This window comes from Mytilus galloprovincialis, chromosome 1, assembly GCF_965363235.1.
Source record: "Mytilus galloprovincialis chromosome 1, xbMytGall1.hap1.1, whole genome shotgun sequence".
NCBI lineage: Eukaryota > Metazoa > Mollusca > Bivalvia > Mytilida > Mytilidae > Mytilus > Mytilus galloprovincialis.
Window position 1 is genome coordinate 56,341,814 of NC_134838.1, and position 15,386 is coordinate 56,357,199.

The 15,386-nt window shown below is 33.1% G+C and overlaps 1 protein-coding gene across 2 annotated transcripts in view; it reads left to right on the top strand.

The window, feature by feature from the left end:
* LOC143079298 (uncharacterized protein C12orf56-like) overlaps positions 1-15,386 on the top strand; it is a 153,943-nt gene that overhangs the window by 7,952 nt on the left and 130,605 nt on the right. For both annotated transcript variants that reach the window (XM_076254560.1, XM_076254569.1), the window contains exon 2: positions 2,001-2,152. In XM_076254560.1, coding sequence (XP_076110675.1) covers positions 2,001-2,152 — 152 coding nt within the window. The remainder of the gene's footprint in view (positions 1-2,000; positions 2,153-15,386) is intronic.

The window sequence follows — 15,386 nt, forward strand, 5'->3', positions numbered from 1 at the left end:
AAACCACTAGTGGTAAGTCAAAGATATTTGGTATGCAGTTGTATCAGTATTGGCACATCTCATTACAGTGCAGATTATTTGGTCCCAGCCCCTCAGTTATGGTCTATTGTCTTTGAAACTTTTGCTTAGTTTGCATGTTTTAGTTTGTTATTTAATAGGTCAGTTTATGGGGAACCTGACCTACATGTAGTGAGTATATACATTTTTGTATATGAAGTTAATGATAATTGGAATGCAGCTGGCATATCTCATTTCCGTGGAGATTATTTCCCCCACCCCTCAGTCATGGTCTACTGATTATGAAACTTTTCTTACACATGTAGTTTTCATGTATTAGTTTGTGTTTAGGTTTGTTTAAATGGAACTGCTTAATAAGTCAATGATATTTGGTTTGCGTTGTATTAGCATTCATTTTTGGCACATCTTATTTCCATGGAGGTATCGATTGTTTAGCCATGCATGTACCTTCAGTCATGATTCATTGACTTTGAATATTTGCAAATCGTACATACATGTATTAAAAAGTGTTGCTATTTTAATTTCAACATTTTTATTGTTGAAATTACCAAAAATTGAGACATATCTCTGTGATAACAGTTTATCTTAAACTATCCTGGATTTCTACCAAACTTAGACAGAAGCTTGTTAATGATCATAAAATAGTATCCAAAAGTAAATAAAATTAAAAAAAATCCCTTTTAATAAACTTTAAACTTAATCCACATTTTAGTGAAAAATGGATTTAGTTTTTCTGCCAGTTGTATATTACATTCACTCTGAGGTTAAAAGTTTTTAAATTTTTAACCGGATTTTTGTGACAAAAATGTCGGTTATTGATTTGGGGATGTACGGCGGGCAGCCGGGCGGTCGGGCGGGCGGCAATCAAATGTTGTCCATGCATTAACTCGTGAACCTTTCAACCAAAGCTTTTAAAATTTTAATATGTTATTACTGACAACTATACAAAGGTCAAGTTCAATAATGGTGATTTTGACTTTTACCGTTTAGGAGTTATGGTTCTTGAAAGATTGAAAAATGGAGTTTCCAGTCGTGTCCGTGCATTCATGCATGAACTGTTCTACCAAATCTTCCGAAATTTTAATATGCTGTTACTGATGACAAAATGGAGGTCAAGTTCAATAATGATGAATTTGACTTTTACCGTTCAGGAGTTATGGTTCTTGAAAGATTGAAAAATGGAGTTTCCAGTCGTGTCCGTGCATTCATGCATGAACTGTTCTACCAAATCTTCCGAAATTTTAATATGTTGTTACTAATGACAGAATGGAGGTCAAGTTCAATAATGATGAATTTGACTTTTACCGTTCAGGAGTTATGGTTCTTGAAAGATTGAAAAATGGAGTTTCCAGTCGTGTCCGTGCATTCATGCATGAACTGTTCTACCAAATCTTCCGAAATTCTAATATGCTGTTACTGATGACAAAATGGAGGTCAAGTTCAATAATGATGATTTTGACTTTTACCGTTCAGGAGTTATGGTTCTTGAAAGATTGAAAAATGGTGTTTCCCGTCGTGTCCGTGCATTTTCTCATGAACCATCAACCAAAGCTTTTGAAATTTTAATATGTTGTTACTAATGACAAAATAGAGGTCAAGTTAAATAATGACGATTTTGACTTTTACCGTTCAGGAGTTGTGGTTCTTAAAAGATCGTAAAATGGCGTTTCCATTCACGTTGTTGCATTTACTCATGAACCATTCAATCTAAGCTTTTCAAATTTTAATATGTTGATACTGATGACAAAATGGAGGTCAAATTTGATATTGACGATTTTCACTTTCACCATTCATCAGTAATGGTTCTTGTGATATTGCCAGGACATAAATAAATGTTAATAAATCCGGTTTGCTGTCGTTGTGACAGCCTCTTGTTGATAACTTTCTTGAACTATCCTGGATATGTACCAAAATTATACAAAAGTTTGTTTAGAATCATAAGATAGTAGATGAATCTTTATAAAAATATTTATTTTTTGCAGGTAAATGACTATCCTGACTTTCTATCAGGCGAAGAAAGAGAAAACACACAACATTTGGTTGTCACTTACTGGACAAATGATTCTAAAAGACGATCTATACGACGCTCTAAAAGATCTCCAAGACCTGGATCTGCAGCTACAGAAGGGGAAAGGTTTGTATTAGTTCTTCAGTAATATATAATCCTTGGACACATTAAAGTTGTTTCAATTTAGACCATGCCAAAACAACTTGCTGGTTTTTAAAACATGTCAGCCAAAAAACCTATACTTTGGCAACTTCCCTGAATCATTTACTGATTGAGTAGTATGAATTCTTCTGTATACTGCATGAAATTAAAGTATCTCCATTTAAATATTATTAGAATTCAGTAAGTCACAAAAGGCCTGTATATTAATTTTCAAACTATTTCCATTTTTCAGCCGGAGTGCATGCTTTTTACTTTCTACCTGACAAGGTTTCAGGTTTTGTTTGATCACCTTGCATACTGAAGGGGCATTGAGCAGAGCTTTCCAGCATCCATTAACTTTACCAAAATGTTTTTTTTCTGAAACTACTGCACTAAAATTGAACCAAACTTAATAGCCATGATCATCATTGGGGTATCTACATTCTTCTCATACACTGTATATGTTATGATGGTATGATACTAAACCCCTAACGGGAAGAATTGGGCCTGATGTTCATATGATGAAATCATAATCTTTCAGTCAGTTTAATTGAAGTCTGGAGCTGGCATGTCAGTTAACTGCTAGTAGTCTTTTGTTATTTATGTATTATTGTCATTTTGTTTATTTTCTTTGGTTACATCTTCTGACATCAGACTCGGACTTCTCTTGAACTGAATTTTAATGTGCGTATTGTTATGCGTTTACTTTTCTACATTGGTTAGAGGTATAGGGGGAGGGTTGAGATCTCACAAACATGTTTAACCCCGCCGCATTTTTGCGCCTGTCCCAAGTCGGGAGCCTCTGGCCTTTGTTAGTCTTGTATTATTTTAATTTTAGTTTCTTGTGTACAATTTGGAAATTAGTATGGCGTTCATTATCACTGTACTAGTATATATTTGTTTAGGGGCCAGCTGAGGGACGCCTCCGGGTGCGGGAATTTCTCGCTACATTGAAGACCTGTTGGTGACCCTCTGCTGTTGTTTTTTATTTGGTCGGGTTGTTGTCTCTTTGACACATTCCCCATTTCCATTCTCAATTTTATTGTAGTTAAAAAATGTGTTTGATGACCCTGCCTTCAAACCACAGATGGCTTAAAATAAAACATAGGGGTAAAATGCAAGTTTTGTCTATTATTTTGAAAACCCTTATTAACAGGGAAAATCTGATGGGGGTTAAAAAAATTTCTGAATGTCGAACCTTACCAGTTGTCCATATAGGCCAACACTGTTAGACAACTTTTTATATTGCCCTAAAAAGACAGATTTTATTGTTTTATATAAATCTTGAAACTGCAATGGATATGATTTTTATACCCCATCTTCGATAGTAGAGGGGCATTATGTTTTCTGGTCTGTGCCTCCCTCTGTCCGTCCTTCCATTCATCTGTCTGTCCCGCTTTAGCAGTCAGGGGACTTACTGAAATAAGTGATTTTTAAATCACTTATTTGAGTAGCAAATTCGAGGTTTTGTCACAAATTGGGATTTTGTAGTTTTTTCAAAATTTTAAACACATAGGTTTAAATAACATCTTTTAATTAGTAAAATTAAAAAATATGAATTTTTTGCTTCTTTTAAGTAGCAAGTTTTATGCCTTTGATGCTATCATTTACCTGAAAATTCTATTTTAGTTGAAAAAATGCTATAATAATGGCTTTACATAATGAACTGATACTTTCTTAAAAGATTTTTGACAGCAGTGGGAGTATTTTTCCTGTGAAGTTCAAGGTTTCATCTTTCAGATTATGTAATAAAATTCTACTGTTCGCGATAAAAATTTCACTGTTCGGGGGTGTTGAAATTAGTGGGGGTTATTAAAAGAATGATACTTAAAGAAGTGATTTTTGGGAAGGAAATTAAGGTCTGATACTTAAACAAGTGATTTTTATGTCATTATCCTAGATTCAGTACAAGGTCATCACCTGAAATGACCTGGTCATCCTAGACAACACAGATGTTGGTTCTGATAAGTTTAGAAACATAATTAGTCCCTGGATCATTAGTATTCTATATTTAAAGCTACACTAATATTAAATCACTTCTTCTAGTGATTTATTTGTACTACTTAAATAGGTGATTATTAAAGAAAGACAACTCTAACTTCCAAACTTTATGGAAATAATGTTACTTGAATCAGTGATTTAGAAAATCACTTGTTTAAGTAAGTCCCCTGACTGTTTAGGTTCAAGTTTTTTGTCAAGGTAGTTTTTGATGAAGTTGAAGTCCAATCAACTTGAAACTTAGTACACATGTTCCTTATGATATGATCTTTCTAATTTTAAACCCAAATTAGGCTTTTGACCCCAATTTCAAGGTCCACTGAACATAAAAAATGAAAGTGCGAGTTCTGGATAAAGTTTTTGGTCAATGTAGTTTTTGATGAAGTTGAAGTCCAATCAACTTGAAACTTAGTACACATGTTCCAATTATGATATGATCTTTCTTATTTAAAATCAAATTAGACTTTTGACCCCAATTTCACAGTCCACTGAATATAGAAAATGAAAGTGTGAGTTCCAGGTTAAATTTTTTCGTTGAGGTAGTTTTTGCTGAAGTTGAAGTCCAATCAACTTGAAACTTAGTACACATGTTCCCTATGGTATGATCTTTCTAATTTTAATGCCAAATTAGATTTTTTACTCAATTTCAGGGTTAATTGAACATGGAAAATGATAGTGCGAGTGGGGCACATTCTTGTTAATTCTGATATAAAGATAGAAAAAAATAGAAACCTCAAATTGCAAATATGATCAGCAAGACAATTTGTACAAAAAAAGACTCATGGTAGAACTCATCAGTCAACTTCTTATCAGAGTTATTGCCCTTTGATGACAATATTTTCAAATTTTTGCCTAATACTGAAAAATTAAAAAAAATACATGTACATGTAGATCAGTAGATATTACCTAAAATAATTAAAACTATCAGTTAGCAGGCTTGGGGTCATTTTTATTGTAATCATTAATCAGCTGTAATCAATTTCAATTTTTGGAATGGAGTCATCATTTTTGACTGAAAATTTGGTGGCATCAATTTCATTCTAGAGCTATGATTCTTTAAATACAAATGGAAAAATTGTTGAATTTTACGTTTCCATCCTCTCACTTAAGTTAGCCTCAGTTAAATATAATGGAACTTATACACAATGCTTATTAACACAAACTACAGATCAAGCTTAAAATTTGGTGGTGTCACCTAGACTGACTATTCTAGACTAAATATGCCCCTTTACATATCGAAAAATTGCTGAATTTTTCATTTCTTTTCTCTATCTTCAGTTTGCCTCAACCAAATGTTATGGAACTTATTGGCAATACATATTACCACAAAACTTGTATCAAGTACAAATTTGGGTTGAGTCACTTTTTAGCTCACCTGGCCAGATGGGCCAAGTAAGCTTTTCTCATCACTTGGCTTCTATCATCCGTCGTCTGCATCATTGTTGTAGTCCGTGGTCCATTAACTTTTACAAAACTACTGGGCCAGATTTAACCAAACTTTGCCACAATTCTCATTGGGGTATAAAGTTTGAAAAATGTGACCAATGACCCGGCCAACCAACTAAGATGGCCACCATGGCTACAAATAGAGCTTAGGAAGGAAAATTGATATTTTGGTTAATATTTCTGAAACCAAATCATTAAGAGCAAATCTGATGGGGGTTTATCAGGTTAATCAGGTCATGATCTATCTGCCATGAAATTTTTAGACAAATCTGACAACCCCTTGTTGGATTGCTTCCATCTGAATCGGTAACATTTAAAGGACATTTTGCAGTTTTGGGTTATTATATTGATTATTACTTAAGATAGAGATAAACTGTAAATAGCAATAATGTTCAGCATAGTACAAATAAGTCATCATGACCAAAATGGTCAATTGACACCTTCAGGGGTAATTGTCCTTTATTATGTTATAATGAATTTTTAACGATTTTTTGTAATCTTACAAAAATCTTCTCTGAAACTACAGAGACAAATTAATCCAAACTTGGTCACAATTATTATTAGGGTATATAGTTTAAAAAATGTTTCTGATGATCCCACCTGCCAACCAACATAACTGCATGACATGGCTAAAAATAGAACATACAGGAAAAAATGCCATTTTGGCTTATCAGTGTTGGATCCAGAAATTTTCATAAGTGGGGGCCCACTGACTGCCTAAGAGGGGACCCGCTCCAGTCACGCTTCATAGATTCCTTATATTAGCAACCAAATTTTTTCCAAAAAAGAGGGGGCCTTCTATTTCTATTGTAAATTTAAACAGGGATCTATATTGATTAATGAGTACATAATAGTGTAGTAAAAGATAAAAACTTTTTGTCCCTGCTTCAAAATTTCTATTTCCAGCATGGAAAAGGTTTTGTCACACAGTTAGATAGACAGGAAATAATTTATTGTGTAAGGGAGTCTTCATATATCACTTTTATTACTTTCAATCCATGAACTGTCAACTTTTATTAGGGGCTGTTGTTTAAGTAATTAAAATTTCACACCTAGCAATGCCACTGGTAATAGGTAAAAAGACACATGTGACTTCATTTACCTGTAGTTTTATTTACCTTTAATCTTAATTTCCTGTAAAATCATACATTTTGAATAAAAAATATATATGACTTATAAATGTTGAAATAATATATCATGCTGAGTTCACACGTAATTCGAATTCGATTCGCATTAACTAATTCGAATTAGTTTAATTCGCATCCAAAACGTTTTACGTCCTAACGTCATTAAAATGCGCGTCAAATTCGCTTTACTGTCCAAACGATGTTACCTTTTAGTTTGTATCAACAAAAGCGTATTTCTAATGCGAATTTGATAATTTGAATTAACTTATTCGAATCAATTCGAATTAAAAAGGAAGAGTGTGTGAATGCGATTAGCGAATACCATTCGCATTCGATTCGAATTCAATTCGAATTAAATATACGTGTGAACAAGGCATAAATTTTTATGTATACAATGTATCTTAAGTATACAATATCATAATTCATAATACATTGTAACTAAATTTTAAATCAGTAGGAATAAGTGTAATACTCTAGGTCAGGGAAACAATGCGCATGTGGAAGATCGATCATGATTTTGCGTTATCGACTAATTAGATACGAGATTTGATAAACTGGGGGCATTATCAGTTTATTGATTTATCAGATCGGCATCGTTATTACTGTAGACAGATTAATGCATACTATATTTTCACATGCTATGGCAAACGAAAATATATACAACATATGACAAACAAAAGGCAGCAGAGAACAGAAGTTACAGAGTATACAATAATATTATGACATTATATGTGATCTAATTTTCCAAGCGGCTGCATTTGAATAAATGCATAGTTTTACTGTCAGAGATTTAGGGACGACATTAAAAGATCGATGTAGGATAAAAATCTTAAATCAAATAATTTGGGGGTAGGGGGGTTAAAATTCTGCAAGTTTTGTATATCTAAAATCGATTTTTACATATATCCCTATTGGTAAATCAATTTTTCCCAAATTAAGTTAAGAGGGGGGTCAGTGAAAAAACTATGTGAATTAAGTTTTTTATCCTACAGTTGTCCCATAAATTATCTAACTTGTGCCGATTTGGCCAAGAATAGTAGAATAAATATAAAAGTCTATACGCACAGATCTATACGTTGGACATGATAAAACAAAATGATATTCGTCCTCCAAAACCTTCATATTGCAACATATACAAATTCTATTTTCTCTTTGAGTATTCAGATAACGACCAACTTCAACATTTAATCTAAGTGTGCCGCTACACAATTTTGTTAATATAGATACATTACAATGAAAATATCTTTCAAAACCAAATACTAATTTATATAGTTTATAAATACAAAGTTTGTTACAATCTCCTAAAGCTGAAGATTCCACTGACATATTAAAACAGACTATTTTGACCGTTATGTTGATTGTGAAGCATACATAATATTGTATACAGAATATCTATCTAGTTAATTTCAATGAGATTTATTAAGATCTTAAACAGAATTTTTTTTTATATTTTTTTGTTGTATCTTCAGAAAGTAAATTTTCACAACAACCAGTTTAAATCTAGCGTTGATGTTTACTCAATATACAACTTCTTTTACAAGTACTAGTGAAAATGTAGGTAATTGTGTGTGTTGAGGATCTTTATTTCATAAAAGAATAAGTTTAAAATTATAGTATAATGAAATAATGGGGGAGGGGGGGAAGGATTTTATGAATTTTTATTTAAGGAACAATCTTGATTAGCCCCTAATTAATTTATGTTTTTAACACTTAATCAAATAACAAATAATTCAACCTATGCCCACAATTTTATATCTAAATTTCAAAATGTTGGCATAGATTGAATGAACGGCCCCTTATTGACGAATCACGGTAAAAATTCTTGCCAAATGACGTTAAAACGTTTATAAATTTTTGATGCAAGAATATAAAAATGTACACTTAATTCTTTTAGAAAATAAGAAAATTGACTGATTTTCGCAAATCATATGCTAAATTTTTTCCAAAAATTATGGTAAAGATAAATAATTGTGACCTCTGACAAATAAAGATAATTATAGTTTGATGAATCACAGTAAAAATTAAACCAATTTGACGCTATTGGTAGCTGAAAATAACCGTTTGACGCCTGACGGTAAAGGGCATTACTACCCTCATTTAGTGCAAATCTGACAAATGGGTAAAAATGTTCATTAGGTAAAGATCTATCTGCTCTGAAATTTTCAGATGAATCGGAAAACCCGTTGTTGGGTTGTTGCCCCTGAATCGGTAATTTTAAGGAAATTTTGCTGTTTTGGGTTATTATCTTGAATATTATTATAGATAGAGATAAACTGTGAACAGTAATAATGTTCAGCAAAGTAAGATATACAAATAATTCATCGTGACTGAAATGGTCAGTTGACCCCTAAAGGAGTTATTGCCCTTTATAGTCAATTTTTAACCATTTTTCATAAATCTTAGTTATCTTTTACAAAAATCATTTCCTCTGAAACTACTGTGCCTAATTAATCCAAACATGGTCACAATCATCTTAAGGGTATCTAGTTTCAAAAATGTGTCAGATGACCCAGCCATCAAATTAAGATGGCTGCCACGGCTAAAAATAGAAGATAGGGGTAAAATGCAGTTTTTGGCTTGTAACTCAAAAACCAAAGAATTTTAGAGCAAATCTGACATGGAGGTAATTTGTTTATCAGGTCAAGATCTATCTGCCCTGAAATTTTCAGATGAATCGGACAACCCGTTTTTGGGTTGCTACCCCTGAATCGGTAATTTTAAGGGAATTTTGCTGTTTTGGGTTATTAGCTTAAATATTATTATAGATAGAGATAAACTGTTAAAAGTAATAATGTTCAGCAAAGTAAGATTTACAAATAAGTCAACATGACCGAAATGGTCAATTGACCCCCTAAGGAGTTATTGTCCTTAATAGTAAATTTTTAACAATTTTCATAAAATTTGTAAATTTTTATTAACATTTTCCACTGAAACTACTAAGCCAAGTTTATTATAGATATATAGAGATAATTGTAAGCAGCAAGACTGTTTAGTAAAGTAAGATGTACAAACACATCACCATCACCAAAACACAATTTTGTCACGAATCCATCTGCTTCCTTTGTTTAATATTCACATAGACCAAGGTGAGTTTACCTTGAAATAACTTTACACATACAATTCAGGTGTTCTCCATCTTAAGCTAAGGGGTTAAATTGAAGTTCACATGAATACGGATTCAATGAGGTCGAATTATTCACTTGCAAAGTCAATGTTTTTTAGCTTTTTTTGACCAAATGGAACCTACTGGCTGCCGAAAGCGAATTATTATTTCACTATTTGCATTTTATTAATGAATGAGCCAAAAAAATGATGTATTTGATTTTTTATGTATCTCGTAGCTAGTGCCCCTTTAAAACTACAATAAAGTATAGCTTGCATCAATTATTTTGATTCTGATTAGGACAATTAAGATAATTTCTAAGTCTGATGTTTATAATAGTTGAGCGTTTGTGTAGGCTCTTTCATGAACCCCCCTTTTTTGTTTGTAAAAATAATTGTCGTACATGTATCTATATAGCTAGGTGAAATATGTCAATTTCAAATTGCTTCAAATTACAGTCATTATGAATGAATTAATAAAATCATGTGCGTCATTTAAGAGTTTTGAAGTGTTTTAAATAAATGAAATACATTAATGCATGCTAATTTGATAAAATTCATTATTCTGCAGTAATTTAGTCAACATAAGCATGTTCAAACAAATTTTATTGGATTAAGAGCAAGGGTTTATTCACAAAGAGAAAGAAGCATTGTCATATTAGAATGTTTGGTAATTTTTGTAATCTTTTTTTCAAAAGATTTCAATTCTCCTGAAACAACTGAGAACAGGCTATAATTTGAACTTGGAATTATTTTTAATTATGGAATTTGCATAATTTCTTGTGTTTAAATTTTTTAATAAATTCCATGTTAATTTGGTATTATGATTTTTTGAGAGGTTAATAACACTTTCCATACAATGTATTTTGGTTATACTGCAGTCCCACTAGGCCGCGATCGCACTACAATCTGTGAAAAAAATGAAAATGATCGCAATAAGGTTGTAGTACGGTCATGGTGAGGTCTTCAAAATCGTGATGAGCGTGGTCAATTTTGAACATGTTCAAAACAATCTTGGTGCGGTCGTGGAGAAATCAGGTTGTAATAGAAGCGTAGTGAGAGCGTGATTCTATTCCGATAGACTTCGCTACGCTCTCACAGTGACGTTACTACGACCTCACTACGACCATCACGTTCTCATCGCGACCCATCTACGCTTCCACTACGACTATACCACGTTTACACCACGCTGTTTAAGACCAAAGCACGATCTTAGCACGCCCATGTAGTCCTCATCACGCTCTTATTACGACCTCTTTACTTTCATACTACGACAATCATGCACATCATCATTTTCACATGAAATACATAAAAGGTTTTGTTTGTATGTACATGTGTTTTGGACCTCTTGTCCTTTTTATCCAACGGTTCAACCATGCTTGACACATCTGTGTCATCCCTGTTATCGTTCACTAAAACATCATCATTTGAGCTTGATGGACCAGCAATAAATTGTGGTTGGATTTGTTGATCCGGCATCTCTACTGGATCATGATTCGTTACTATCAGATCTGCCTCTGCCTCTACCCCTACCGCACACGAGTTCTGGTAGATTTTTGTTGCATGACTACGTTGTTTCTGAGAAACTTTACACATCAATGAGAAATAGAAGGAATGATACAGTATTTATATGGAACGATGTTGACGATATATTACAGGAGTGTAGTAAGATCTCAGTATATGAATGTGGTATGGTCGTGGTAAGAGCGTGGTATAATTGGAGTAAAAGGGTGGTAAGATTGTGTTGCAATCGGATAAATCGTGGTATGGTCGTAGTGAGGACGTAATGAGCGTGGAAAGATCGAGATTATCATAGTGAGGTCACAGAATAAACGTGGTATAATCGTAGCGGGATTGTTGTAGAAGCATAATGAAGACGAAGTAGCATCGTGAAATACGAAACTTTACATTTTCATGCCACTCATACCGCGACCTTACCACGATCTGAATTCATTTTAGATCTCGGTGAGCATGGTGCGATTGTGGTCTAGTGGGATTGGGGCTTAAGATAGTGTTGTCAAGGCACAGTGCATTCTATTGAAAATATACTATTTTCTTTGTAATAGAAAGTGTTGTGTGCAGTACAGAACATTTAATTACAGTCTAAATATAAGCATGTAATTTATTAAAAATTTCAATAAAAAGAAATCAAGCAAATTCCAAGTTCCAAGTTCAAATAATAGCCTGTTTGAGACAAATTAAACCAAACTTGGCCACAATCAGCATTATGGTTTCTAGTTAAAAAATGTGTCTGATGACCTCACCTGCCATCTCACATGGCAGACATGGCTAAAAATAGAACATAGGGGGAAAGTTGAAGTTTTTGTTGAGCCTGCGACTTTTGCCCCAGATAGCTCAACTTCTTAGGGGTAGTGATCTAGCTGTGACGGCGGCATTAGTATACTTCTTTAAAGCTTTATATTTTAGAAGGTGGAAGACCTTGATGCTTTATACTTTGTATATAGATGCCTGATGTTAAGAAGTTTCCGTATATATATATTAATTTAGTCCTGGTATCTATGATGAGTTTATTTACATGTCCAATGTCCTTGACCTCATTTTCATGGTTGAGTGACTACTTGAAAAAAAAAGATAAGATTATTTGTAATCTTAAATTCTCTTTTATGATAAGTAATAGGATTTGGTACATTTGTATGTGCGTACTTTGCCAGGTACGTTCTCATGCCCGTCAGACAGTTTTCACCTGACTTCAACCTCATTTCATTGATCAGTGAACAAGGTTAAGTTTTGTGGTCAAGTCGATATTTCAGATACTATATAAGCAATAGGTCTAGTACATGTATATTCGGTGTATAGAAGGACTGCAAAGTGTACATGTCCAACTGGCAGGTGTCATCTGACCTTGACTTCATTTTCATGGTTTAGTGGTTATATTTAAGTTTTTGAGTTTTGGTCTTTTTCTCTAATACTTAATGCAATAGGTCAACTATATTTGGTATATACAAATATTTTATGATTTATATGTCAGTCGCACAGGTTTTTATATGATTTTGACCTCATTTTCATTGTTCATTGCTAAGTGTTAAGATTTGGTGTTTTGGTGATTTTCTATAAGCAATAGGTCAACTATATTAGTTGTATGGTACAAGATGGCTTTAAAAAAAATAATTTCTGTCTTCAAGTACCTTTGAATTTTGATACCTTTTCTGAAATTCTCCAGACATAAAATCTTTTACAAAAAATTTCCCTACAACAGTTTACATACTTTCAACCAAGCTCTAAATGCACGCGATTTCGTGGGTGTGTTCTAGTATCTTTGAAACTAAAGCAAAAGTATGATAGTTATTATTTCATGCATCAATACTAAATAAAAATATCAGGTGAGCAACACAGACTCCTTGGAGCCTCTAGTTTCTATTTTCAGTTATATCTTTTTATAATTTATATGATACCCAAGCATGTCTGTGTCCTTTATATTGACACATTCCCCATTTATTTTATTTATGGTTTATTTCCATCAGATTTCTTTGAACAATATCAAAGTCATTTCAAAACAAAAAGCATATTTTTGCAAGAAAAAATAAATCCCCATTTCAATAAAACAAGTTTTATAATTTGTTATTATTTTCTGGAAAATATTCAATTATAATGAAATAAATCACACAGACTTATATAATATACACCCTAGCTACAACTTATTGTCTTCAGTTATATATATATATATATGTTCCGGACCATATGACTATTTGGACCATACACGTATGGTCATGACCATATGAGAATAATACTCGTTTGGTTAATAACTGCCGGACATTCATGATTTATTCCTTTGGTTTTGGGTAGAACTGTTTTTCATTCCTCTCATTAAGTCCATCAGGTTCAAGAGTACGTAGCTGAAGCATTCAGAACCTTTCTCTCTGTTTTCTCCTTTCGGAGTCCCAATTTTGGTTTACCTCAATTATTTGAAAGGTGATATTATCCAAAGTATGTCCTGTTCTTAAGAGGTGTCTTGTAATTGGACAGTTTCTTCCTTTTGTATAGAACGACCAGTGATAATGTTAAGTCTGATGTTGAATTTAGTTTCTGTTTCACCAACATACTGCAGCTTGCAAGTTCCACAAGTAAGAATATAAATACTATTTTCCGTTTTGCAATTAGATGTAACATAGATCTTGTATTACTGTTTTGTTACTGCTGAAAGAGTGGTCAGTGTTGGCGGCTTTACAGCACTTGTATACAATTGCTTCTACCACATTGTTTTTAACACCCAAATTTAGAAGTTTCTTGTTTCTTGTTTCTTTACAGTGTTTACTTTGAATTTAGAAGTTTCTTGTTTCTTTACTTCGGTTGAAAGAACATTTCAATAGACAACAGAAGAAAAAATTAAAAGAAGCCGGAATGAATGAATCTGATTATGAGAGTGATGAAGGAGACATATGCATCCCAAAATTTAAGGTAAAAGCAAAAACGACAATTTGGAATCATTCATTACATCAGTCAAAGCTGAAGTCAGATCTTTAATCAGTGGTAAACAAGTCAGAAATATTTCAAAGTCAGAAAGTCAAGTTATTATAAACTTGAAAGACCATGACGAAATATATAAATGTTATCAAACAAGCTGATAAAGGAAGTGCCGTTGTAGTGATGAACAAGGCAGACTACATCGAAGAAGGAAATCGTCAGCTCTCCAACACTAAATTTTATAAAGAACTAACATGTGATCCAACCTAAGAAATCAGCAAAAAAATTAATGACGTCCTCTCAGAAATGAATAAAGATAAACAAATTGATGACAATACATAGGATTATCTACGCCCAGATGAAACGTGCACAGCCGGTCGATTTTACTTACTTCCAAAACTTCACAAAGAAGGGATTCCAGGGAGACCTATTAAGTATCAGCTAATGGCCATCCCACCGAAAAAAATTTCAGAATTTGTTGATTTAACCACCATCAGGTTCAAGAGTACGTAGCTGATGCATCCAGAACCTTTCTCTCTGTTTTCTCCTTTCGGAGTCCCAATTTTGGTTTACCTCAATTATTTGAAAGGTGATATTATCCAAAGTATGTCCTGTTCTTAAGAGGTGTCTTGTAATTGGACAGTTTCTTCCTTTTGTATAGAACGACCAGTGATAATGTTAAGTCTGATGTTGAATTTAGTTTCTGTTTCACCAACATACTGCAGCTTGCAAGTTCCACAAGTAAGAATATAAATACTATTTTCCGTTTTGCAATTAGATGTAACATAGATCTTGTATTACTGTTTTGTTACTGCTGAAAGAGTGGTCAGTGTTGGCGGCTTTACAGCACTTGTATACAATTGCTTCTACCACATTGTTTTTAACACCCAAATTTAGAAGTTTCTTGTTTCTTGTTTCTTTACAGTGTTTACTTTGAATTTAGAAGTTTCTTGTTTCTTTACTTCGGTTGAAAGAACATTTCAATAGACAACAGAAGAAAAAATTAAAAGAAGCCGGAATGAATGAATCTGATTATGAGAGTGATGAAGGAGACATATGCATCCCAAAATTTAAGGTAAAAGCAAAAACGACAATTTGGAATCATTCATTACATCAGTCAAAGC